Here is a 27541-nt window from a genome sequence, read left to right on the forward strand (position 1 = left end):
CTAAGTACTGGGACTTTGAGTCATAGGCAATCAGAGATGTCATTTTGTCCATGGAAGTAGGTAAATTAGCTTCTAATTGTGTATTGAAAAATAAAAAATATTTATATTTTATTATTTATTATTATTAATATTTATATATATATATATATATATATATATATATATCAATATATCATGGGCTGAAAAAGAAAAGCCAAATGTTCTTTATTTTAGTGGTTCCTGGACATGCAGAACGGGGAAATGCTGTCGCAACACAATCTAAAATAAAACAACAATAGTTGTGTTCAACAATGGGCTGATTGTTTCATTAATTACCACAGGCTTTTTTCTTATTACCATTCACTGCACATTACTAGAATATATAGTTGTAAGCAGCTGGCAAACTGTAGTAAATTAAGAAGCATGTCACTGGGGACTTTAAAGCTGCTTTAGAATACAAAGCACACTGTGCTTTATTCATTGTTTTATTAAATGGTGTTTTATATTCGCCTTGAATTGCAGGAGATGGCCTTTAAGCAACATGAATCCTAGAATAATTCAACATTCAGTATGGGACTTTTGTTTTCTTTCGTCCAATGTGAATCAAACTATGTAATAGTTCCTGTTTACTTGATACATGGAGGATGCTTCCCTTTGATACCTGCACCCAAAACATATTAAGGTGACCTGCCGAGGCCAGTTACTTTTGATAAAGCATGTCATATTTTATTAGCTTCATTTACTGAGATGCAGTTATAACAATGTGGGAAAATTCATAGTGTATAAATAAAAGCTATCATATGAACATATATTTATGGAAAAAGGAAAAGTAATATTACATATGGACCCAGTGACGTATTCTGGCCAAGGCCAATAGGTCCAGGGGGTGGTAGACCCTCTGCCACATAACAGGGAGCGCCAGGCTCCACTATATGGACCCTTTCAGAGATGTTATCTGAAAATTACTCAAGGTAATACATGATTACATGTATTAGGATGAAACATGCTTTAGGGTAACATTAGACCCTCCAGAACTCTTGCGTGAGCCAGCGCTGGCTGGTGGCGAGCACGCCAAGTAGGTGCAAGCAGCATTAGATGTGTTTGGCTAAACGCATTTCCTGCAAGCTAAGTACCTGAGGGGCACCAAAAAAGCAAATGCATGGGTGGGATTTCGAAGACTCTATTAACGCATTCGCAAATGGAAAAAAAATATTTAAAAGGACCATTCAGCTATCATATGCATTAAAATATGATGTCATGGTTGTCCCCGTGATGCGGCTTTCCTCTTAGGTTCCCTGAAATGCAGGCTCATTCCGGCCATCACCAAAACAACACAACACAGAGACTTCCATTACCAACTTGAAGAGATCACATTTTATTAGCGTGTTTGATATTTTACTTTTTGTCTCATGTAGCTCCATGTCTCTTTCCTATCATTATTAATCGGTAGAATTGAGCTCATGAGTGTCATGATGCATATAAAACAACTAAAGGCATGAAAAATATCAAAATGATTGCCATTGCTTAGTATAGAGAAACATAATTTGTCAGCAGCTGTGGCTCTCCAAAGCACTGAATACTCCAATCTTGCGTTAAAGTGACGCTCCAACTATCAAATATAGCGATCCTAAATATATCAACCAATAATATTAGCCAAGTCTTTATTGACATTCGAATGGCTTTTGTTGAACAGAAAGATTGTGGCTCTATTGCCTGCGGCCTTTTACTTTGGTGATTATGAATAAACCCGCTTCATACATTCCCATTCTTAAGTAACTTGAAATGTAATCATTACTATATTTTAGCGCTTTGTAGTGAAAAGGAGCTTCAGGCAAGACAGGGAATGGGTGGTCAGGATGAAGCAAGCAGTAAGTCAGCTGATATGATGTCATGTGACTGGCAGACACGGTTTGCTGCAGACATGGCTGCTGTGCAGTTACTGCTGCTGCTGCTGCTCTGCTGGGAAGCGGCTCTGTGCAGAGCCTTTACCTTTGTAAAGTTGTATCATAAGAAACCTGCTGAACCTGTGGATTCTGTACCTGATTGCTGGTTTCTGCAGAAACTTGATCACTTTAATGGGGCTGATTCCAGGAACTGGATGCAGGCAAGTTGGGAGAGGGTGCAGAGCATGCTTTAACTGTTTGATACAATGTTCCGTGTCCAAGTTAGTTGTATCACGGTCTGTGAAATATGAGTGACTTAAAACTGAATTGCCGCAAGTTCACCCCAAAGCTATGTTTTTAGTTGCAATGTACAGGGCTATTCATAGAAGCAGGAAATAGAAGCCATGCAGGAAAGAATGTACAACTAACTGCTTCAAGCGGTCTGTTTTAACCGTCACATGCTAGATACTTACACAAATAAACAATTCCCAAAAATAAACGAAACTATATTAGCGTTTAAAATATATGAAGGTGTAGTAGTCAAACGCCAATCATTTGCATAAACATGTAAAGAAAGAAATACATAGGTAAAATGGTATTAGAAATGCATGCCTTTTAATGTAATGCACTTGCATATAACTGCCCATAATTGCACTTTTCAAAGCCAATAAGAAAACTTTACTTTTCGATTATAGTTCCCCAGCGAATGTGGAAGTTTGAAAAACTTTTATGATCTTTTTGGCTACTTTGCTTACACCTGTGAGTCCAATGGGTGAAGGTCAGCAGATAGCGGTGGATCTGACAAACTTTTGTACCTGGCTGCATCTTTCCACTCACACCTAATAGTTGGCAATATTCCTCTTTCCACTCACACCTAATAGTTGGCAGTATTCCTGCCTGGGTCACAATAAAAGGGCTGTTCTGGAAGGTGGTAAGAGAAGTGAGTCACTAGATACATTTGGTAGGTTCCCTTGGCATTCAAACTGATCTTGGGGCGCAGGCACCCGGACATAGCAGAATCAATACCCAAATTTATACATCCCAACTTTTTAATTCATCATCTGTTGAGTCTATGGGAGTTTTATTAAAAATTCACTGATGGGATCATTTTGCAACCCCTCATTTAACCACTCTTTTCTTGATAGTCTTTGGAGATCATTGGGGCCTGAGCGAGAATTCTCTTGTAGTACCTTCATAGTCATACCTACCTCCAGCCGCTACTTGTAAGGATCTGGGCACTGTATACAATGTTTTCTGAGGGCATTTCAGGAAAGTACTGTAAAGTTAAGATGGCACAAGGAACAACTGGACCCAGAGCTGCTGGCTCCTTTGCCCTGTGGTAAAGACTGCACTGTTTTCCTGCATCTCTTGCCCCAACTGTACAACAAAGGACATGTTCATAGGTGACACTGCCATAGGGCCTCCCTTTGTTCTATGGGATCTCATGAATAATGCCTTATGTGTTACACAGTGGGCTCCTCAAAAGTTTTATTCTTGGCCATGTGTTGGCTTTTAACTGTAAAACTAACACACTGTGCAAAAATGGTGTGCTGTATTTAAAGATCTCTTCTAGTGATAAGTTGGCTCTTTTTGAATAACCGAAACATACTTAGCTCATCTGCCTTGCTCCGAAAAGGAGAAGAGCATGTTGTCTTCAACTTATTGTCTCAAACAGCCTCGCCAAACATTCGAGCATGTTAAAGTACTTAGTAAGATCTTTAATGTGCATGTTATACTTATACATACCTGGAGACGGCATGAAGTATGTAATCAGATTGCACATGTGTAGTTTTCTTTTGTGCATGTTTGACTCTTTTTGCATTTGCTTAAAACACAAACCATGATCTGCATTAGATTTGTTTGAGAGCTGGGGTCTACCTTTTAATTTGTGGTGACTTTGCTTGGATAAAGCTTGAGTAAATGCTGCCACCCTGTGGTATGTTTTGGATGTTTTACATAAAAGGTGAATAAATGTAAATATTACAACTACCTACAGCTCGAGTGTCTTTTTGTTTTGGTCGATCAGTGTAAAGGTCTTTGTGACGCGTACTTTAAAAATTTACCTAATGGAAGCAGAACTCAAAGGCAGTCTTTGGCAGGTCAATCATTATCTGATCATTTTCCTGTTCCAAAGATTACAAAGGCTGCCGAAATCAGTAGTTTAGGAATCAGAGATAAGAGAAATAAGAGTTAAAACAACCCTTATCCAACATATACTGTATATTAGGTGGTTTTTGCTAATTTTGCAAACAAACACAATTATATACGATTATACAGTTCTTGAAACTGTCTCTAAATGGAAAAGAAGAATGTATAATATCTTTTATAACATGTTTGTGCACCTTTTTGTTATCTTCTACAGAGATTCTTTGTGAATGACTCCTTCATGCAGCCCGGTGGGCCTGTATTCTTAATGATTGGAGGTGAAGGACCAGCCAATCCAGCTTGGATGAAGTACGGTAGCTGGCTGACATTTGCAGAGAAACTGGGTGCCCTATGCCTAATGCTGGAACACAGGTTTTACGGCCTAAGTCACCCAACTAAGTAAGTGCTTCTACTAAAGGTTTTGTCTAATTTTAAACCTTAGAACTTGAGAAAAAAATACCTCTTTAATAGGTACTGTTGATAACTTAAAATATTTGAAAACATGGCAGAACCTTGCTGCTGACCCATAGATTGTTTTGTCTTCCATACTTCTGTAAAATCACTGATGTTGTGTAGAGACTAGGATGAATGGTTAGTGGAGTTACTGGACAAAGTTTAAATTTCACTGGTTGCTTATTAGGCTTAAATCACTAAACAGGGAGTTGTGGGTGAATGACGAGGTAAAAAATGGTTCTCTCAGTTTTAAAATTGGATTATGTAGGAAGGGCAAAATTCACAGTGAATTCATTTGTTACCCATTGCATCTGGGTAAATGTATCTGTGACGCCAGGGGATTTGGTAGAAACATTTCACACAAATATTGCTCTCTTACAGGAACAGTGAAGAGTAAATGTCACGTTTCACTTGTCCCTAAAAACAGTATTCTGCTTGTTTTATACACTGGTTATGAAAAGTTATTCATTATAAACACATTGTGAAGAACTATAGTTTTGAAAATGTTATTTCTCTGCCGATAGATGGCAGTCATTTCTTAAAAGTGCTATTCATTTTGTTGCATATTGCAGACCTGATTTTTTTTTTTTACCTGTAGACATACTGTAGTATTGTACAGACATTATAAATTAATCATACATCCACATTTTATTTTGTTTTAGGCAGGTGTTAAAAAAAGGTGTAAAGTAACAATGCTTTCAAAAATAGACAAAATGCAAAGTGAGTGAGCAAAAGAAAAATATAAATCAAATCAGTATTTGTTATACCCATTGTTTGCAGGCCTAAATTTTGTAGGCATATAGTTGGGTGTATGATTAAACAACTATACCAAACGTGCTAATAATTATCAAATTCTTTATTTTGAAACACAATCATTAACTGAAATAGAAGCAGCTGTATAGGCAGAATAACGCTGGATGAGGAACAGCCAAACTCACTAACAAGGTGAGGTTGTTGAAGACAGTTTAATGTCAAAAGTCACCATGACAAGACTGGGAACAGCAACAAGCCTCAAGGTAGTTATACTGCATCAGCAAGGTCTCTAACGGGCAGAAATTTCAAGGCTGACAGGGAGTTTCCAGATGTTTTCTTCAAGCTATTTTGAAGGCACACAAGGAAACAAGTAATGTTAAGGACTGTAGACGCAGTGGTCAGCCATTGAAACTTGTGTACTAGATAAGGCCATGCTTACTTAACTTCACAATTCAAAGATGTCCAGTCCAGTGCCGCCAGCTTAGCATTGGCAGAAAACAGTGAAAACACTGATATACCCTGTCTGGAGAAGTCTGGTCAGAAGCGGTTTTCATTGAACACTTGTGGCCAAAAAGTCATACCTCCAAAATGGAAACAAAGTTGTACAACTTAACTTTTTATGAAAACACAGGAAATGGCAACAGGTTTGCTGGACTGATTCATCAAAATGTGAAATATTTGGCTGTAGCGGAATTGTTTGCTGAAGGGCTAGAGAGCGCTACAAGAATGTGTGTATGCAACAATAAAGTATGGTGGAGGTTCCTTGCAAATGGAGGATTTTGTCAGAATTAATTGTCCAGTGCTGAGAAGTACATGCAGATACTTGTTAGGCAATACCGTTAGGGAGCCATCTGATTTTCCCCAAATGTAGTATGCAGCATGACAATGGCCCCAAACATACAGCCAAGGTCATAAAGAACTATCTTCCGCATAAAGAAGAGCAAAGAGTCCTGGAAGTGAGACAGAGACTAGATCTCAAAATCAAGTCTGTCTGGAATTCCATATAGAAAGAGAAACAACTGAGGCTGCCTAAATCCACAGAACTGAGGTTAATTCTTCAAGATGTTTGGAACACCTACTCGCTGCATTCCTTAAAAAAAAAAAATGTGCAAGTGTACCTAGAAGAAGTTACACTTTTTGAAGGCAAAGGGTGGTCACACCAAATATTGATTTGATTTTTGAATTTTCTTCTGTTCACTCACTTTGCATTTAGTTAATTGATAAAAATAAATTATTAACCTGACTGTTTTTGAAAGCATTCTTACTTTACAGCATTTTCTCACATCCACGTGAAACTTTTGCACATGTCTATGTCTATGCATATATCACACAGAGATCAGATTCCCCTTCTTCCCATCACTCAGCGTGTATATGTTTGCTTGCTTCAACAACTAATTTGTTTTCCGGTTTAGGGATATGAGTGTAGAAAATCTTCGCTATCTGAGCAGCAGGCAAGCCTTGGCCGACATTGCTCACTTCCAAACTGTAATGACAAAGCAGTTAAAATTGGGTGATCGCAAATGGGTGGTATTTGGTGGTTCATATCCAGGATCTCTTGCAGCCTGGTACCGATTGAAATATCCTCACTTGGCCTACGCAGCGGTTGCCAGCAGTGCACCTGTGAATGCTGTGGTGAATTTCCCTGGTAAGCCGTTATATGCATGCTGTATTTTGTTTCTCTCTTGTATTAAATTGTACCTAATTTTTAGATGTTTAGACAGTCGTGCATTTTTATGTATGCCTCCCTATGTCATATTTACTCTTTAGTTTGTTTTATTTCATTTGGATATCTTGCATACAATATACCCTTAACAAGTTAAAAACGCTATGTTACTCTATCCTTGATGCAAGTTCAGCAGCACAAAGATGTAATTTAGTTAGTCCCGGCAAACCATCTGCCACACAGAGCCTCTTCCTTTACTTCTGAGCTGAAATAGATAAACGGTCACTTAATACATGTTTCCTTGATGTATAGTGTGGAAATCACAATAATATTAATCATTTTAGGACAAAACAATCTATTGGTTTATTTATCTTAAGTTCAGATAAAACAGACTCCCATTCTCGTTGGTCTTTTGGTGCAAGTGACTTTACTAGAACTCTTCTTTCTTTTTGTTCTTTAGGAATTTCATGTTCTGTATCCTTATCAAAATCTAAGTTACTTGGAAACGGAGATTAACGTTCCATTGCATATGTAATTCTATTAGATTTGGGGAAATCTGTATCTGATGTTTCTGTTGCACCCCTGGAATGATCAATTTTCAAGTTTGCATTTATATGACCTGGTCTCTGATACAAGGATCATTCACATTGTCAAATGTGTCCAACAAAGCCATGTACTTGCTCATATTTAGTTTGGGGGAATATTAGATTGAAAGAACAGCTAAGGGTCAATATAATTACAAAAATAAGAAGAATATGATACAAGGGATTTGGCTGCAATGTATTACTGAGGCTCGGTAATGAAAATAATCTCCTTGATAATGTCACGTTTTAATTCCTTACCCGTAGTTACACGGCCTCTCATTTGCATGTGCCTGCTCTTTTAGTCACCACCTCTTGAGGACAGCAAAGGGTTAGAGCTGCCTGGTCTTTTTAGGATGGGCATTACACTGGCTTGTGCAAGTAACTTTGAGAACCTCGTCTAGCCAGTGATTATATATGCTTGTGGTGGGTCACAACCATACCTGGGAACTTCCAGGTTCCAGGTACATGGAGCCCTCCCTCATCAGGGGGAATGGCTTTGTGGGGGCAGGCTACCTGCGTGAGAATAGCCACATACATGGGCAGGGCTTGCCTCAAACACATTTAATTTGTATGGTGGTGGGAGGGGAACAGGGCAGGGAGTGGGTGTGCCTAAACACCTCTACCACAACCTGGAGAACAGGAGAGTTCTCAGGTATGGTCAAGTGACAAAAGCCCTTCACTGCATAGAACACAATCAAAATAATATACACATATGCCAATATTTAACATGTTTAAGTTAACTGAAATGGTGCCTGCTTATGTGGTCTACAGTAGGACAGGTATACAGTCATGTAATGTATGGAGCACTCCAATGTGACGACATATTGCAGAGGCTTTTGTTGATGCAACTGTGTGACAGAGGCCAGTCTTGTAGCAAATAGATGGTTAATTTTTTTTAGCTTGTACAAAGAAAATGCTTCTTCCCCACCACATTCAAAAATCTAAAATCTTCTTGTTTAGAATACCTAGAGGTGGTACAGAATTCTTTGGCCCGAAATCATTCTGCTTGTCCCAAAGCCATGAAACTGGCTTCAGACTCAATACTTGAGCTGCTACAATATAAAGAGAACTATAAGAAGCTTACAGAGGATTTCAGGTAAGTGTAAATAAGAGGGGATAACCTCACAAAACTTAGGGTTTATTCACTGAAGTGAGATCTGCCAGGGAAGCTGTGGTTTCAACTCATAGACTTCATACATTATGAAGGTCCATCCCCTGGAACTGCAAGGGTGAGCTGAGCCCTTCTTGCTGGTGAAACTTGGTAGAGTTAGCTCTTATTGAAATGAGAGGCGGTGGAATACCACTGGTTGGTCATTGGCGGTGGAATACCAACCATGGTTGGTCATTGAGAACTTATGGTAGCCAATGGGCATGTCTCTCCTTTGATGGAACTCCCATGATTTTGTCAGCCAGAGTGATATCATTGGCTTCATGAACTAATCACCATGGTACCTTACATTACATAGAAGTGCTACCCTTTGTTTCAGCGCTTAAGAATAACTGGTAACTATGTCCCCACTGCACATAAGTTTGGTAAGGCCCCGGAGTCAATAGAGAACCCAGACAGTAAATCGTTTGATAAGGACTTACAGTACCCAATGCATAGTGGTTCTAATAAGGCTGAGAGCAACTAGCTGGTAAACAGTTTGATAATGCCTAAAAAGAGTTAAGTGTACTAAGTGGGTAGTGGTTTTGCTAGTGTCTCATTACAGAGCGCTTTCCCAGTGCCAGCCTGCTTTAGCCAAATTGTTTGTCTTTCATAGCTTTCAAAGACCTCTGGTTTGGGTTTTGAATTTCTTGTGAAAATGAAAGTTTAGACTCGGTGGCTCCACTCCTAGGACGTCATCTCAGCTTCTCTCGTTCTCTTAACTTGTAGATGACTAATTATAAGTCTTAATGTCCTTTTTTTTCTGCCAATCATTTCCAATACAGATTATTATTATTTTGTCACTGTCGTGAAATGTAACCTGACAGACTGTACTCTTGCCAATGTAAATATTAGTCATAGTTTTTTAAAGTGTTCCACTTCTTGGATGTCTCAAAAAAAAAAAAAACCCTCTCTACCTGAAATCTAAAGTTCCATCTCAGTCCGAGAAACAGCAAATATTTATTGACTTTGGTGCTGGAAAATGACATGAAGGACCATATGATGCCAAACTATTTTACGCAAGAGGAAATAAGTCACATTTTATGAAAAAAAAAGTTTCTCAAGTAATGGTGATGATTTGGCTACATGTTTTTCTGTGCATTAACACTTTCCGTTGCTTTACTGAGCCTACTGGTGGGCATCCACCTTTAAAGAGGTCTTTTATCTCTTTGTATTTTGAGAATATGGTAACAGAATAAATATGTTTCATTTTACAGCCGCTGTCTAGTACTTTAATGTATTCCTTGATTAAATCAGTTGCAAGACATAATGTTCTCTATAAAAAGAGCAGGGAACATATTCTTGAAATTACCCGTACATTATAACTCATTTATTAGTACTCGTACTGAGGGCTGGGGAAAATGCATATTTCACACAACAATCCATCATTCTTAACCAACTAAATAAACCCCTCCGCCACGTCTTCCTTTTCTACATCAAATTCTGTAATTTTTCTTTATCTGCGCAGCTAGATGTCACTTGTATTATTGACCAGAAACTTCTATGTCTGGAACGTGATTTTACAGCAGAGGAGGGGGGTAGGGCTTGTCAGGGTTTTCTGTGGTACTAACTATATTAATTTCTTCCCCAGATACTTGTTTTTTTTTTTGGTTAAATGTGGTGTATTTGTTTGCATTCAGAATGTTCTCTATGCATAAGCAATAGTAAAATTAATAGTGTTGCCAACAGTCATAATAATAGTAAATGAGAGAAAAAAGCATAAGGGTTAATTTAGGGGCAGTTATGGTTAATGGGGTGTTTAGGGTTAATTTAAGGGCAGTTATGGTTGATGGGGTCTTTAGGGTTAATTTAGGGGCAGTTAATGGATGGGAGTGATGAGTATGAATTTTATGATAAATAAAACTTGAGTTCAATAACTATGTAATTAATAAAAAAAATTTTTCAAATTTTGGGCCTCAAAATTAAGGTGCGTCTTATACAGGGGAGCGTCTTATACAAACTATTACACTATTACATAACTATTACACCCTGCTGCCAATATACATTATTACATTATTAGCCCCTCTTTCTGACCATACCATGACTTTGAGAGGTCCTCTCCCCCGTAATCATCCCCAGAGTCCCTTTGCCCCCTCATTCACTAAGCCATACCTCTCTTTTACTTACTCCCTGTAGTTCAGGTATAGACCAAAACACAACACATGGAAACGGCACGTGCACCTGAATAAGACATAAAAACCCTTTTTTTTGTAGATATACATAAATAATAGCATTGCAGGTATAGATCAACAGAACACACAAACCCAGCATTGCAGGTATAGATCAACTGGAAATTACATAAATCCCCTAAATTACAGACATAGATCACAGGTAGCACACCCCAAAGCCAGCCCTGGCATCCACACTGCCCACATAGAACCTGACCAGCACCCAAATTACACACATAGGATATGCCATCTTTGTCCCCAAGCAGCCCAATGTACACCATCTTTGTCCCCAAGCAGCCCAGTGTACGCCATCTTTGTCCCCATCAACATGCTGCCTGTCCCATCTTTGTCCCCATCAACACGCTGCCTGTGCCATCTTTGTCCCCATCAACACGCTGCCTGTGCCATCTTTGTCCCCATCAACACGCTGCCTGTGCGATCTTTGTCCCCATCAACACGCTGCCCGTGCCATCTTTGTCCCCATCAACATGCTGCCTGTGCCATCTTTGTCCCCATCAACACGCTGCCCGTGCCATCTTTGTCCCCATCAACATGCTGCCTGTGCCATCTTTGTCCCCATCAACACGCTGCCTGTGCCATCTTTACCTTTCCACAAATCAATTATACACCTAAGTCACACAAACACCTTTTACAGTCATTCACTAATTCACACAATCATTTATTCTTTCACTCACACAAATTTACACATTCATTAATGCGTTCTCACAAATTCATTAATTATCTCACTCATTCACACAATGCATCCACACATTAATCCATTCATTCTCTCACTCATTCTGACTCTTTATTTCAATATCCTTGCTACCCTTTCTCGCTATCTATCCCTTCTCTCCCCCTTTGTAGTTCACTTATCTTGCAGAAGTCCTGCGGTGGGAACGCGAGGCCCCTGTCTCACTGCTCTGCCGTGGTGCGGGCGGCTTCACTGCTGAGCACCAGAAAATGATCATCATATTCTGGCACTCAGCATTAAATGCCAGCACTGCAACCGAGACAAAGGCCACGCCGAGCGGTTGCTGAAAATGTATATTCCTGACCGACCGCTTGGCGCCCCTCTCTCTCTTCCGTGTCTATCACGGCTGCACCAAAAAAAGACGGCATTTCAATTGGGGGGCACACTTCTGACACCACTACTTGTTTAGCTTAATTCAGCTGAAACAGACTATAGAGTTTGCTGCAGAATTCCCCTGAGCCCCACCGTCTTCCAAAGATTTCCAGGTGAACCTTTCAGTATCTGTGTGGCTGAGAGTGATGTTCTCCAGCTTTTTAATATGGACTTTGGTGACAGATAAAAACCAGATTTAGGATAGCCATATGTCCATCCTGTGCATGACTACATGATTTCAATAGGAGCACTTTCCTGCCATTGATTGGTTGAAGCACCCAATTAGTGGCTACATTCATCAGAGGAGGGGCAGCTGCAGCTTTTTTTTTTGTTTTTGTTTTCGTTTTTTTACATGCACAGGGTAATTTAACCCCTTAAGGACCGGGCTCATTTTTCGTTTTGTACCCTGTGGGACCGATGCTGTTTTGACACTTTTGTGGTGCTTGTGTTGAGCTGTAATTTTCTCCTCACCCATGTAGTGAACCCACATAAATTATATATTGTTTTTTTCAGGACAAGATGGGCTTTCTTCAGATACCATTATTTTGATCGTATCATCTTATTTACTATAAAAAAAATAAAAAAAAACATGGTGAAAAATTGAAAAAAAACACATTTTATGACTTTTATTTGAAAAATCTTTTACTCACCTAAAAAAGCAAGTAAAAAAACTAGCTAAATAGATTCTACTACTTGTCCTGAGTTTAGAGATACCCAATGTTTTTATGTTTTTTTGCTGTTTTTTTGTAAGTTATAGGGCAACAAGTACAAGCAGCGTTTTATGATTTCCAAATCTTTTTTAACAAATCTGGTCAGTCTGCCTCCATCTCCTCTTTGGAACATCTTTGAAGCTGGTTAACTCAATTTAACCCATTCAAACCATATATTTTTGAAAACTAGACACCCCAGGGTATTCCAAATGATGTTATTTTAACCCTTTCCATGCACCAATTATAGAAATACACTTTGTCAAACTTTGTAATAGTAATTTTTTTTATTTTTTTTTCACACAAATTGTACTTTAGTTATAGATATACAGGTCCTGGTATATGTCACTGTTAAACACCCCAATGTGTGTTCAGGAACATCTCCTGAGTGCAGTGATACCCCACATGCATGGGTTTGTCGGGTTGTTTCAGATTTAAAATGCCACATTTGGGAAGTGCGCTTTTTTTCTCCATTTTGGTCAGTCTGTACCTATGCCCTATCTTTGAGCTAGGCCACTCCAATTTACCCCATCAGCCATTTTTTTTATATTAGACACCCCTTGGGTATTTGAAGTGCTTTTATTTTAACTCTTTGTTGAGATTTTTGAGAAATTTTAGCACTTGCTCAAAATAATAAACTTTTTTATACAGTACCTGTATTCAACCAGCAAGTGGAGCCAGAGTTCTCTAGAGGGTCTGGAGACCATCTAGCTAACTCTTTTATCTTTATTGTTTATTTTCCCGGCCCCCGCCATCTTGCTGATGGCGAAGAACACCGGCAGCTGCGGCTGTGACCGCTCTCCGGAGCGGTCACAGCCCACCCAGAGGTAAGTGTTTGGTGTCGCTGGATGCCTCCTGATCGAGGCATTCCAGCGACACCATTTAAGTTTAGGAGGCGATCGTTGATCGCCTCCTAAACGCTTTAAAACGGGCGTACAATGTATGGCGGCTGTTGACGCCCCGGGGAGGGGCCAGACATGGCCCCCGATGCCGATCTCGGCGTTGCTGAATGCCTCGACATCGAGGCATTGTAGCAAGGCCGTTTAAGCGAAGAAAGTGATCCTTGATCACTTTCTAAGCTTATTTAATTTTTTGACGGTTCAGGACCGTCAAAGGTCATTTAGTGACCTTCTTGTCATGAAGGTCCTGAACCGGCGAAGGGGTTAAATATGAAATAAACTGAGTTGTCAGTTTCATGGTTTGATAGGGTTTACTCACTAGGGAAAAAAGGTTCTTAATATTTTTATGGTATTTTTATTTTTACCATATTCTGTGGTAATCTGCATCTTCAAGAAAATGAAAGCTTTTTCTTTCTCTTTCTTTCTTTCTTTCTTTCTTTCTTTCTTTCTTTCTTTCTTTCTTTTTCTTTCTTTCTTTCTTCTAAATGTTTAATGCTTCTGAGTGACTTGTTTTTTTAAATAAATATGTGCATTTCTGTGTGAAACACGACATAATGCAGACTTATATGGAACCTTTTTATCCCAATAGACTCTGTAAGTTGCTCCAGCTACAGTCCGACATGGACATATCCTTCTTCCTTGATTCAATTGCAGAGTACATGATGGACATTGTCCAATACAACAATGATAACCGGGAGTTTGAGGTAAGCTATTTTTTTTCTAAGTTTCTAATCTAGTGTTTTTTGTTTTTTCCCCTATTTTCAAGCTTTATAAACTTTTTGCATATTAGTATGGATTGACTTGCTGAATTGGGAGGCTTCAACATGAATGTCTGCAACAGTAATTCGTAAGTTATGAGCAATTATCAAAATACTGTATTTTAGGGCTAAGAGCCAGTGTAAGAAAAAAATGTAGTATTTGTAGTAGAAGAATATTCACAGCAGACCAAACCCCCACAATCAAGCACTGTAGATGACTTAAGAGCAGTACGCCAAGCTCAACCAAGAAAACTGAATCGAAAGACGTTCCAGACATATTTAACTGTAAACTGATCTCCATGAGACCTTGGCCTAGAGAAACATATTGACCAAGTGTGACGGTGTGCATTAAACAAGATATCAAACAGTTGGTCCTGTGAAACTGGACCTCACCAACATCATACAGCAAGGACTCTCATAAGACTTACATAAGATGGCGACGAACATAGAAAGCCTGCAGTGGGAGTTTTCCAACTTACAAGATGCTCAGGAGGACCTAGAGGAAAGGGCGAGACCAAAAAATCTCTGATTATGAGGCATACTGGAGTCAGTCAATGGCCTACCTGCTTTCCTTCTGAGACTTTTCCTACATTGAGTAAGGAGCAGTGTAGCATCATCAGTGTTCATAGAGCTTTAAAGACGAAACTAGCTCTCACAGAAAGACCAAGGAAGGTTGAGGATTCTAACGTCGGAGTACAAATACCTAGAGCGGCAGGACTAACAATACTTGGACTTCAAGATTCAGGATTTTGCAGACTTGCCGCCCCACACGCTTCAATGCAGGAGGGAGATGTTCCCCCCCCACACGCAGCACCTTTGGGGCCTAAATGTACCCTACCAGTGGCACTTCTGATTTGGCCTGCAGGTCACAAGAAGCGAAGTAAGGTGCCTTCCATAGAAGAGGCATAAATTGGACCTTCCTCTGCTGAATCTTCCAAGGCAAAGGTCTAGACAAGACCCTGTCCCACACTACCTCCATAAGGGGGTAGCTGTTCCAAGCTAGGAGAGAAGGCAATACTAGACTATGAACATTATTCACATACACACCCATTATTACTGAACCACAGAACCAATTAGCCCTTAGGATATGTGCAGTTACCTCACAAGCCATAGCTAGAAAATGGACCTGAGGTTCTCCAACAAGACCAGAAGTTTTGACCAACATCTAGAACTTACTAGGTATGGACAAAAATCACAGCAAGGCTCCAGGACAAGGTGCCCAAACTTCAAGCCTTATGGAAACCATGGATGACTACATTTCTGGCCCCCCAGTTTAGCAACACTTCCTTACTCCTTTTTCTTTCTTTTATTCCTTTTTTTTAATTTTGTTTTTTTTTACTTGTTTTTTCATTGTCTATCTGAATGTTATTTGTCAACGACTATGACTTCTGGTAAACTTCAAATTAGGTTGAGAACAAGTGTTAAAATGGCCAGAATGCTAGTTGAAACAAGTAACCTATATCAAGGAGGCAATGCCATATTTTCCCCGCCTGTTTCACTGCTGAGTTATTTTAAACTCCCTTACTTATGTAATCAGGAGTGCTCCTGTAACAGTTTATTATATTTATCTACAAGCATCTCCTCATATGATATGCTCACATGGTTGTGGATTGTGAATTCTTATATACTTGTGAAAAGCTAAATAAATTTAAATAATAATAAAAAAGGTTATCCATATGTTTAACAGTTAGGAGAGTCTAGCAATGTCCTCTTTAATGATGATGTTGGAATAGGGAGGAAGGAAAATGTTTTTTTTGGGATACAAGTTGAGGCAGGGGTCAATGACCCAGGCTCACTCAGCAAATGCCAAAAGTCTTCCGGACATACATCAACAAGCTGTATGGTACTAACTACTGAACTTGACAGATTTTGTTTCAGACCCTGGCAAAATGCCCATTTGGGTAACTAAGGTAAATCACATTATATCCAGGAACATTGAAATATTGCGTACTGGAAGTTTTGTATCATTTAGCACAAACTTGTGAACATCAGTCCATACAACGGTATCTCCAAAAGCTGCTATTTGTGAATAAAATATACAGAAATGTTCTTGCTAAGAGATGAACTTTAAAAGCTAATGGATAATGTGGGAGTGAAATAATGCAAGTGGATGCAGAGGGGATGAATGTGTATGGGGTGACGGATATCTGTTGTTTTGCATTTCAATTGGCTTTTTCACTGTTATGGTTACCAATCTGATGGGGATTCTTATCCACTCTAAAATCCTTCTTTGTTTATGTAGCACTCATTTTATTTGTAAGTGGAATCCACAAGGGATTGAGCAGTTTGACGAGTGTGGGCAAAGGTCTATTAATATTGTGCTCTGTATTTGAAATGCTTACTAAGCATGACTTTTTTTTTGAATGATATGACATTATAAAGATTTATATCGGAAATCTCAGATCGCTGTTGCAACATTGAGGAGTGTGAAATTTCATAAACTTTTGGCCAAACATCTCAGGCTGACATTTGAAATGATCATGTGTTAGACATTAGCTCTAAAAGGGTCTGTTTCCAGGCTGAACTCGTTGTGGTTTCCGTTTTCCTTCCAGCTGAGATCCCAACATGAAATAAAATGTTTTCCTCCCATTCAAGAGAGGAGAAAATGCCAGCTTTGTACCGTGCTGTTTTTATTGGAGTGAATGGGGTATACAACAGGACCCAGCCTCTTGAAATCTTCATGGGAAGAAGATGAAACTAGTAATTTATACACGGACTTTCAGAGATTTAAACTTCTCAACTTTTTGAGTTAGTTCAGTAAGGAAACAAAGAAACTAAGCCACAAGTCCAAAATCTAGGGAATTAAATCTCCCTGCTATATAACCTCAAAACCACAAGAAAGAAAGAGGGGAGGGTAAATACAGAAAAAAAAGTGCTCCCTACTGAAGTGAAAACGTACCTTTTTAATATAGTTACACTATGACAGTGGGACAAAACTATATAACATTGTATCATAATATAAATAAAGAGTTAAAATGAATTGTATAAGACATTGTGTTGAGGGGGATAGTAATATTAAGACCAATTCAGATCTAAAAAGATAACAATCCCTACAAAGTTGCCTTCATTGTGGTCAACCAAAACAAAGCTATTGTTACAAGGTGAGATTCATTCCCTTTCCCTAAAGACTGATAAGCGACCAATTTGTCAGCAATTTAACTCTTTTATTTACAATAGTATAGTATTGATAGTCTTGTCTCACCTTTTTATTGTTAAAAGGTATGCCAATGGTGTTAATGCAGTCCACGGACATGCCTCCAATTGTCATGTTATTATTCTTAAAGAGGGATACTTGGGAAGTATGCAATAATACAGTGTATCCTTAGACTACTTGGCTGCCTGAAATGCACGGAAGTGGAAGCGTGTACATCTTGTTTATCTACTAGAGGTGTTTGATATTAAGAGGAAAATCAGTTTCAGGAACTAAAGTCTGTGATCCGGATAGAGAACAACTTGGGCAAGAGGCAGGTTTTGTGCAGGGAGGTCATGTGAATGTGGAATGTGTTGGCAAACAAAGCGCCAAGTAAATGCAGGGTTTATGCTTCAAATACACAGGTACACTAAAACACATTCTTCCACAGACGAGACTTGGACACATCAGAATAACCTCAGCAGGGATATTTGTACAAGTGTGTTCTGTTTGATTAGATAGCATCACAGCATCCTTTCCAGCAGTGAGATCGTCAGAGATTTTGCTTACCAGTAAAGTTCCAACTCTTGATGTGTTTAGTGACGTTGAAGAGGTCAGTATTAAATCAAGCCAGCTGTTTGTTTTTATTTGATACTAGAACTGCCTCTCACTTTCCCAGAACCTTTCATAATCCTTGCAAGTCTTTGGACAACTTCCTTACTGAAGCCTCTGCCAAACAGGAACGTAACTGGCCAGGAACAAAGACATAGCCCTTGGGAGTTGGATTACAGTTTTGGCTTTGATTCTCATTAACCTTTCTTTTTGTTTAGCAACCCATAAAACAGAAATAAATGTACATTTTTATCAGTTGAAACTCTTTTCAGTTTAATTTACAGAATTTACAAAATGTTTGGATATCTGTGAACATTAAGGATGCAATTCACGTTTTTGATTGGGTTAAATATGATTTTAGCACCTGTTTCTGACTCTAGGGTTTATTTACTAAAGAGTTTACAGTAGACTTTTGGTTTTAACTCTTCCGCTTCAGTATTAATTATGTGGGGTCAAAACTAACAAGTTTCTTCGCCAAGAAGGCCTAAGCTGACCCTTCCTGCCGCAGAAGCTCACTAATTTATAGTGAAGTCAACTTGTTTAGTGAATAGACCTCTATGTGGGGTACTACAGTACCCTTTTAAAAGTTCCTACTCCATCATAGAGTGTTGAATATTAACAGAATAAAGCAAGATTTCTGATTTGTGCCTAAACCAGTGGAATATTTGAGAGAGTTCTTGTGTTGAAATCATATATACCACTTTGTTGCGTTGTCATCATAGATAGCTGCTCAATCTTTGCATATTTACTAATTCCATTTCAGGGTGTGAAAGGAGGCAATGTAACTATCCAGGTGGTGTGCGATATTATGGATAATGAGTCGTTGGGTGCTCCATATGACCAATTTGTTGTTGTTATCCAAACCATCCTAAATGCTTTGGGACAAAAGTGTATTGATGCACAGTATAAGAATTTTGTACAAGAAATGAGAGATGATAGCTGGGAAGGACCCGCGTCACAGGGGGGTAAGTTTAACAAAACCTCGTGTGTTTCTAATGTATCAATGTTTGAACAGGATAATTAGTTGTATAGAAACTATAGCTTGCATATTTTACTATTGGAATAACTAACATTATCCCTTCTGTCAATGTGTGTTAATAGCATTTAAGGCTAATATAATGCTAGTGTAGCCAAAAAAGGGGTTCACTGGTATTAACTGTGCAATACATTGTACTATTTTTCAGTACTATATCACACAACCATCAATCATAAATCTTAATTTAATGTTTAGGGGCTCCTCTGTCTCCTCATTGAATTATTCTAATATTTCTTAAAGGGGATTGTTGCCTACAACATAATTAATTTGATGACTTACTGCTTAGGCAATTCATAAAATGTTCATAAAGTAACCTCTACCTCAGCAGCACTAGCTGATACCATCTAGTAATTTTATAGATCTGATTGATCTAGTTAATTTTCCACTGTTCGCCCCATGCAATTAGTTGATCTCTAGTCTTGGCGCCATAACACCATTGTAGTGGTAATATCTACACATAAGGTTATATATACACAAAAAAGCTACATATAAAAAGCCACCATCTTGTAATTTGTTCTCAAGAAGTCCAATGTGCCATTTGCTATTGCTACAAATTAATTCGGCCCGTACGGACTGTAGTAACCATCTCTTTTAATAGTTAGGACACTTTGACATGCTTAACATTATGATGTCTCCTGGTACCAAGCTTGTTTTCATGTGATTTGTCCTCTTCATGCTACCTTATTGATGTAGGAGAGTAACGGCACTAAATAACTTATCCTATTACGAAGGAGAACCCGAGGAGAAGCAAATGTATTCCTCAAGATTTTTCCCTTTTCCACAGAGTAAAAGCAGAAAACTTCATGTCTTTAGACTACAAAGAATTGTCAAATGATGGAATACACAAACATTTAGGTTAATTAAACCCAGCTCTTATCTGACACAACATTTTGTTCTGAACAAATTAAACTCAATTTTCAGTATCCTCTTGGGGTATTGGGCTTTTTTATTTTGAAGTGGTTGGTTTCAATAGGAAGAATAGGATGTTATCACTTACTCTTCATGTTGGTGAAATAATTGCTTAGATATTCCAGCGTGTATGCCACATGCCTTCTAAAACAATTATATGTGCTTCTTTATAACTAAAGCAAAATTACGGTAAATGCAAATAGTGAATGAAAAATGCATTTAATAACGCTCTGATTACTTGGCCTAGGTTTGCTTGGTTATATTAAATGTATACAATGATCAGTATCTGTGTAAAACAACAATGAAGATATGTTATGAGTGCAACCAATAACCCCATGCCTTCTGCTTGCTACTGCTTTGATAACGTAAAACTTTTTTAGCTCTGATCTTAGATAAACATCCATCTGGTTGTTATTACTAGTGTTTGTTCAGTTGCGGGAAACGGAAATACAATTTGCCAAAACCTTAAAATTCTCAGTCATCTGAGTTCACCCGGCTGCAAGCTTTAATGTAAACATTGGAAACTGTTCACTTTAAGATTGTTCTGTGAAGTGATTATGTATTACACCTCTTCTTTAATTCTGTTGAGAAACACAAGATAAAATTTAGAGTCTGGATTTTTTGTGTAATATTGGCTGTGTTCTGGGCAGGGTCAGTCTGACGATCACAAAGCTGCCCTGGCACTTTAAGGTCCACTGGGCAGATACCGAAGACCAGTCTGAGACTGGATATTACTCATGGTTAGTATTTGTGAATAATATAATGTTTATATATTCTTTGTCCAATAGGAAGGCAATGGGTGTACCAAACATGCACAGAATTTGGTTTCTTCCAGTCTACAGATTCCGATTCGCAGCCCTTTTCCGGCTTTCCTCTTAGGTAAAATAGCATATCAATCTTGTTAGATAAAGTGTAATAGGCAAAGTAATGTCCGCAATTGTTAATAAGAGATGTTCTAAACACTTAGCTTGCCTTAGAACCTGGTATTAAAGATGATCCATGTGCTCCATTCTAACCACACAATGGAAAACACAGGAATCGTTCCTGATATGACATGACTGCTTAGGCCTATATCCTTAAAACATTACAAATACGCAAATTAAACTGGGGTGATTTTTGACCCAACCAAAGGTCAACTGGGTCTGGGCTTGAGCAGCTTTACTTCCGTAGCTGTGACTACAAGAAAAGATGGTGGGTGGAAAGTGCATGCGGATGAATACATATGCAGTTAAATAATGATGACATTCCGCCTCCTCTACCAAGATCTATTGACTGTAAATAGATCTGTAACAAGGTAGAGGAGGACTTCCTGCCAAAACAACTTTGCCCACTCCAATATCATCACTAACATAGCAATAATAATTTAAAGTTCAAAGAAAACACACAAATCCATCATGTTCAACCTTGCTGTTGATCCAGAAGAAGGGAAAAACCCACATTGAAGTGCTTTCCAATTGTGGCTCAAAATGGGGAAAATACCCTCCTGTTTCCAAAGTGGCAATCTCATGTCTCAATGGATCAGCAAGCAAACGTTGTACTTAATATAACTTGTATATAATGACTTTTTCAGTATAAACAACTTCTCTAGCCTTTCTTGAAATCTCATCTGCCATTTGCCTGTCCAGTCCTCCTCGTTGACAAATCACCTTGTAGTGGAGGAACCTCTAGGTCAGACTCTATTAACTTACCTAATTTTGTTTCATCTACATAAACCAATACATGGCTTTCAACTGCACTCCACTGCAAGATGATTAATAAAGACTTTACATAACATTGGGCCTAGGACAGAACCTTGAGGAACTTCACTTACTACTATTGTTCTATTGTAGAATTTTTTTATTGTAATAAAATCCTGCTATTTAGCTAGTTTATCAACTTTATAGACAAATTAAAGAACTAAAAAAGCTGTAAGTCTTATGATTTTAATGTATTCCCTTGTCCTCAGTTATCATATCCAGCAATGTTCTGATATTTATGGTTCAGCTTTTAACCTGTCCACTGTTACGGATGCTGTTCAACAAACAAATGAATATTATGGAGGATTTGGAATAAAGAGCAGCAGAATCATTTTTCCTAATGGATTGATTGACCCGTGGCATGCACTTGGAATTAATTCGAACCTCAGTAGTGACTGCTTTGCTATACAAATGGAAGGTAATATTTTGTTACAACGTATCTGTGCATTGACCGCTTAATATTAAGTGTGTGTGGGGGGGGGCAGAGCAGTTGTGTTAAAAGCCATCTTACTCTAAATTAAAAACATGTAAAGTTTCCAATGCATTTAAGAATTCTGGGCCAAACATGCAGATACGGACAGAAGGTATCCCACATTTTGATTCCTTGTTTGCTGTTACATATACTCTCTGGACGGTCCCGTACTACTTTGTACAAAGCTTTAAGTTTAGTACGTGCTTGACTCAGTACATTGTTCTTATCATACCATGCAACGTGTTTTTTGCTACCTCTGCCGTACGGATGTATTTTAGTTGTATTGCAAACTGTACTGACTTATTTGGCTGCAACGAATGATGTTAGATCACCGGGCTTATTTCCCATAGAGCTCCTCTTATTACGATCGGGCGTTAATGGTGAATTCTTTCATATTAATGCTTCTCGATTTTGAGTTGCAGATATTCCAGGTGCGTTTGTCTTTATGGGACAGCATTCTGTGCTAAACAGCCCCAGCAGCGATATCACAATATTTTAATTTGCACTACTTACCTTTCCGGGCAGCAGGGAAAAATCGCAAATGCATAGATGGGCACTCATTCACTAATTTAAAGGTGACATAGAGAGTGCATATAATGTCTGGAGTGTCTCTTTAGTAACTTCACTAGCCAATGTTATGTTTTGTGATTGATTGCTTCGGTGCAGGTGCATTGGAAAACCATTTTAGAATATGAATGTATTTTCATATATTTTCTTTCTGTCTAGTAATGAGTAGAATGTCTTGGTCGTAATCATTCAGAGGGACCCTTTCAACGTCCATGGAGAAAAGGACTTTATTAGATAAATAAGACTTCATTAGCGTGGCCCTGTGTGAAAATAACCCGAAATATCACAACATCCTAGAATGGCAAACTTCCTCATAAAGGAAACTTATTGAAACAAAATGAAAAAATTATTTCAATTCTAAACCACATAACTGTCTTTAATACACACACAAAATATCAGGTGCAATTACTGCACCTAGACTATAGAACCTTTTAAGGTCCTTTTTTTCTGAAAACACCATTCCTGTAGCCAGGGGAGGGCTGGCAGCCTAAGGCCTGGGGGGCAAGTCTGGTCAACTGGCCCATTGCACCATCAAAGCGGCTGCGAGCGACATTGAAAGCGGCCGTCGTGCGGCAGTCACTCCACCAGCGCCTAATGAAATTAAAGTGGCCGGCGTGCAAACACCGCATGCCTCAGCTCTTCATCACACCCCTTTTAAGACGTGGGAAGAGGAGCTGAGGAATGGCCATTGGGTCTGACAGCCGCATGATGCAGGGGCGTACCTAGAGTATTTGGCACCTGTGGCAGACCCTGTATGTGGCAAACCCCCCCCCCACACACTTTAAAACTGCATAGTTTCTATGGTTAGGCAAACATTGACAGGGGTACAGCATATTTGTTATCATTATATACTTAGGGATTACGCAGCACCACCGTCAATGTGTGCCTATACACTGAGCCAGACACTGACAACCCCTATCACTTTATACTAAGCCAAACATTGATGTGGTGTAGGCTTACCACTTTAGTGACTGGCATAGTATATAGTAGGGATGCACCGAAATGAAAATTCTGGACTGAAACTAAAAATTCAGCATTCACTTGGCCAAAACAGAAAAAAAAACAAAAAAAAAAAAAACTTTAAAATACTTTTTTAAAAGTAACACCAAAATTAGACAAAAAAATCAACAATAATATTAACACATATACATATATATATATATATATATATATATATATATATATATATATATATATATACACACATATATATAACAACAATCACAATCCTATCATGCCCAGGTTCTAGCATGTGCTGTCTGACTTAGCATGATAGGAGTGTGATTGCTGTTTGCAATTATATATATCAATATATATATATTAATACTGTCATTGAATTATTCTGTCCAATAAAAGTGTTAACACACCGAAGTTGGACCAAAAAATAATTTATAACAGCAATCACACTCCTATCATGCCTAGGCAGCCACTACATGCTGGAATCTGGGCATGAAAGGAATGTGATTACGGACTCCCTATGCCAAGCTATCCCCCAACACTTACACATCCATGCTATCTGGAACCCTCATTCACAAACATTCAGCATAACACCCATCACTCTCACACACTTACATTCAGCATAACACCCATCACTCTCACACACTTACATTCAGCATAACACCCATCACTCTCACACACTTACATTCAGCATAACACCCATCACTCTCACACACTTACATTCAGCATAACACCCATCACTCTCACACACTTACATTCAGCATAACACTCATCACTCTCACACACGTACATTTAGCATAACACCCATCACTCTCACACACTTACATTCAGCATAACAACCATCACTCTCACACACTTACATTCAGCATAACACCCATCACTCTCACACACTTACTAATCCACTCTCTCCTACCTTTTCTTCTTTCACTCTCACGTTTCCTCTTCCTCCTCTTCTTCTTCTTCTTCTACTTCTTCTTCTTCCTGTCCTTCCGGTGCACTGAGCGCGGAAAATGTTGGGCGTGGCTTCAGTGTTGTTGCCGCGCGCACAGAAACTGGAGGCGTGCCGGCATGGTGGCACCCCTCAGATGAGCGGCAGCCGGGGCGGACCGCCCCCTCCCTCCCCCGCCAGGTACGCATGACGGCCGCATTCAATCCTGCTCGCGGCCGCTTAGTTTTTAACTTTGCGGCCGCAGCCGCATTGAATGTCTGTCTGCCGGTCGTCCGTCCGGCCCACCGGCCCGGATTTAGGGCGGCCTGGGGGGCAATTGCCCCCCGGCCCAGCCCGCCCCTGCCTGTAGCATAGGGTTCAAAGGAAGCCCCAATGTTTTTTTGATGGTTTTGTGTTAAAGGCCCTTTAGGGCACAGGATCAGCAAGAAGACATGCAGCAAAACATCACATCACACCATTATTAATTGCAGGAGCTTGTTTCAGATGTGATGTTTTGTTCTGGTTTCAGATTGTATAAGATTGTGCCATAATTCTAAAGGGAAAATGCTGACATATTTTCCTTAAGTAAACAGCCTTGCAATAGATAAAAAAGTGTTAATGCTTTGTCCATCTTGTATTATGGATAACCTGCTTCAATTGTTGTCTTTGACAAAAAGTAACAGTGGAGAAACAATACAGATGAATTGTCAGCCCAATAAGGATTTATGTAACTCATACCTTTTTAATAGCCTTTCCTGACAGTAATTGGCTTAGCCCACCAAGACAGACTTCCATCAACACTAGGTTCACAACAAATGGGATTTCTCTGAAATGGCAACAGCGTAAAATGCAAGTGACCCCCAGCAAAAAATCAAAATAACATATCTAGTTCTCTACTTTAAACTTTGAAAGCTTCAGTACATCTAAGATTGGTATACAAAAAGGTGAGACTAGCTCAGTCAAGAGCAGAAACCAGGGCTGCCATCAAAGATTTTAGGGCCCAGAACAAATGGTCTGTACCCCTCTCCCTAGATGGCCCTTTACTGAGATGGCGCCCCTCCACACCACCAGGATTTTCTCTTCGACTGATTTTTTTTTTGGTGGCAAAGATTGCATAGGAAGGCTTTTTGGGGACACTGGTGGCAAAGATGGAACAGACAATCTGTTTTGGGGCACATTCAAGCCGTTTAGGGCAAGGATGGTACAGGCAAGCTGTTTATTACTAGACATTACACAGTCACACAGTTTCTTTCCTGGTGCTGGCACAGCTTTCACTCAGCTCTGTTTGAAGGAGGGACTCTGAACTCCAAATCAGGAGAATTAAGACTTCCTGATTGGCTGATACCTCCTTCACTCAGAGTTCTGATTCCATAGTCCGGCCGTTAAGCTTTTTTTTTTGTGTACAAAAAATGGAGGGAGACTGCAGAATGGGCCTACAGGACAGCCGTGCTCCTTACAACTGTAATGGTTCTTCTCACATGATGGTGGCCTTGGCAGAGACAACTTAAGTGGCCTTCCCTTTCATGCATCCCCACTCAGGGGATTCTGACATTTTAGCTCACTTATGCATTACACTCATGGAGATTTTTGATCTCTATCATGTGAGTTCACCCTTCACACACTCACAAAGGCATTTTAGAACTGTATGAGGCAACAGTTTAACGTACTGAGCCTTATCTATGAGGTGCAATTGGTATCCATCTTGTCACAGCGAGCGAGGTGGTCCATGTCTGGACTCGTCTTTACATGCAGATATAATAAGCAACTAATTTATGGATTAGGACTAGACACCTTTTACAAGCTGGTTAGGGAGACCTGTGATTTCCCTTGTAAATAATGGCCCTTTGAACAGTGGTGCACCAGAGAGACTGCCCCCCCCATCACTACCCCAATAACAACGTCTGCTTTTGCTGCTGGATTGTCAGCCTAGGTAAGTATCCACAGACTGATATACTGAGATGGGGAGAGTTCTATTGTGTGTTGCCCAGTCTGTGTATTTTGATTGGCCTTCAGTTACTAAAAATGCAATCTTCCTAATGTCAACTTTTTTGTTAACGCTTCCAAATGAAGGGCAGATTTTTTGCATTGATCAACATCTCATCATTACTAATACTAAAACCTTTTCCCATAACGAAAATACTGCACATGGGAATTATTGACATCTACCTCTTAAAACTGCATGGGACATGTTGTTGTATCTTTGTCTGTAATTAGGAAAAGTCTGTAAGTTTTCAATAGTATACCTTTTTACATTAGCCAATATGTCCCTTTTTAATAAATTGGCTTGTTATCCAGATTTATTTCCATCATTTCCAGATGCAGCTCACTGTGCAGATATGTATCCTGAGAGACCTGGAGAGCCGTCTGTTTTACCCATGGCAAGAAACTTTATCTTTCAGCTGCTTACAAAATGGCTACAATCATAAACAACTTCAAGATGCCCACTTCAAGTCTCGGTTCTGCTGGCCCAACCATCTAATTTGTGCTCTAAAATGGTAATAAACGAAGCTAAAAAAACTAAACTAAAAAAAAAAAATCACAATCGATTGCTGTGTCTTTGTTTCAATGTTGGCATAATACGGTACGGTTTCCTGTAATGTCTGGAACATTCAAGGAAATAAATATTTGATTGTATTGCATATGCCTTTTTTTATTTTTTTTACTTTTACCATTTCTAATGATGCATGTTTATGTTAAACACAAGTCGGTGCATGAACATAGTGTAAAGAATGGGACAAAAGTCTCTTTTTCCAAAACAAGCATGGATTTTGTTTGTGTTCTTCTGATGGCATAAATACAAAGGTTTCGAATGACTGGACCGGCAGTACAAAGTTACATGGAATGCCCATACAGTATAAAATAACTTGCCTTATACTTTGTGTATTTGCAGTTAAATGCAACACAAGGGAGAGGGACAAAAATCAGAGGGGTT

General features: G+C 39.1%; 1 protein-coding gene across 1 annotated transcript; it reads left to right on the forward strand.

The window, feature by feature from the left end:
* The first annotated feature begins 1881 nt into the window (after window positions 1–1881).
* Window positions 1882–27248, forward strand: LOC128482847 (putative serine protease K12H4.7). The gene is made up of 9 exons (XM_053458800.1): window positions 1882–2083; window positions 4225–4406; window positions 6626–6858; window positions 8421–8556; window positions 14094–14208; window positions 18768–18969; window positions 20738–20828; window positions 21895–22103; window positions 26926–27248. Exons 1-9 carry the CDS (start codon window positions 1901–1903, stop codon window positions 27033–27035), a joined length of 1461 nt encoding a protein of 486 aa, XP_053314775.1. The 5' UTR covers window positions 1882–1900; the 3' UTR covers window positions 27036–27248.
* The last annotated feature ends 293 nt before the right edge of the window (window positions 27249–27541 follow it).

The sequence above is a fragment of the Spea bombifrons genome, chromosome 3 (assembly GCF_027358695.1).
Source record: "Spea bombifrons isolate aSpeBom1 chromosome 3, aSpeBom1.2.pri, whole genome shotgun sequence".
NCBI lineage: Eukaryota > Metazoa > Chordata > Amphibia > Anura > Pelobatidae > Spea > Spea bombifrons.

Bases quoted from the DNA above. Each gene is read 5' to 3' on its own strand.
- LOC128482847 (XM_053458800.1), top strand. From the start codon at position 1,901: ATGGCTGCTGTGCAGTTACTGCTGCTGCTGCTGCTCTGCTGGGAAGCG. The intron at 2,084-4,224 runs GCAAGTTGGGAG...TATCTTCTACAG, and splicing joins ATTCCAGGAACTGGATGCAG to AGATTCTTTGTGAATGACTC. The intron at 6,859-8,420 runs GTAAGCCGTTAT...CTTCTTGTTTAG, and splicing joins TGCTGTGGTGAATTTCCCTG to AATACCTAGAGGTGGTACAG.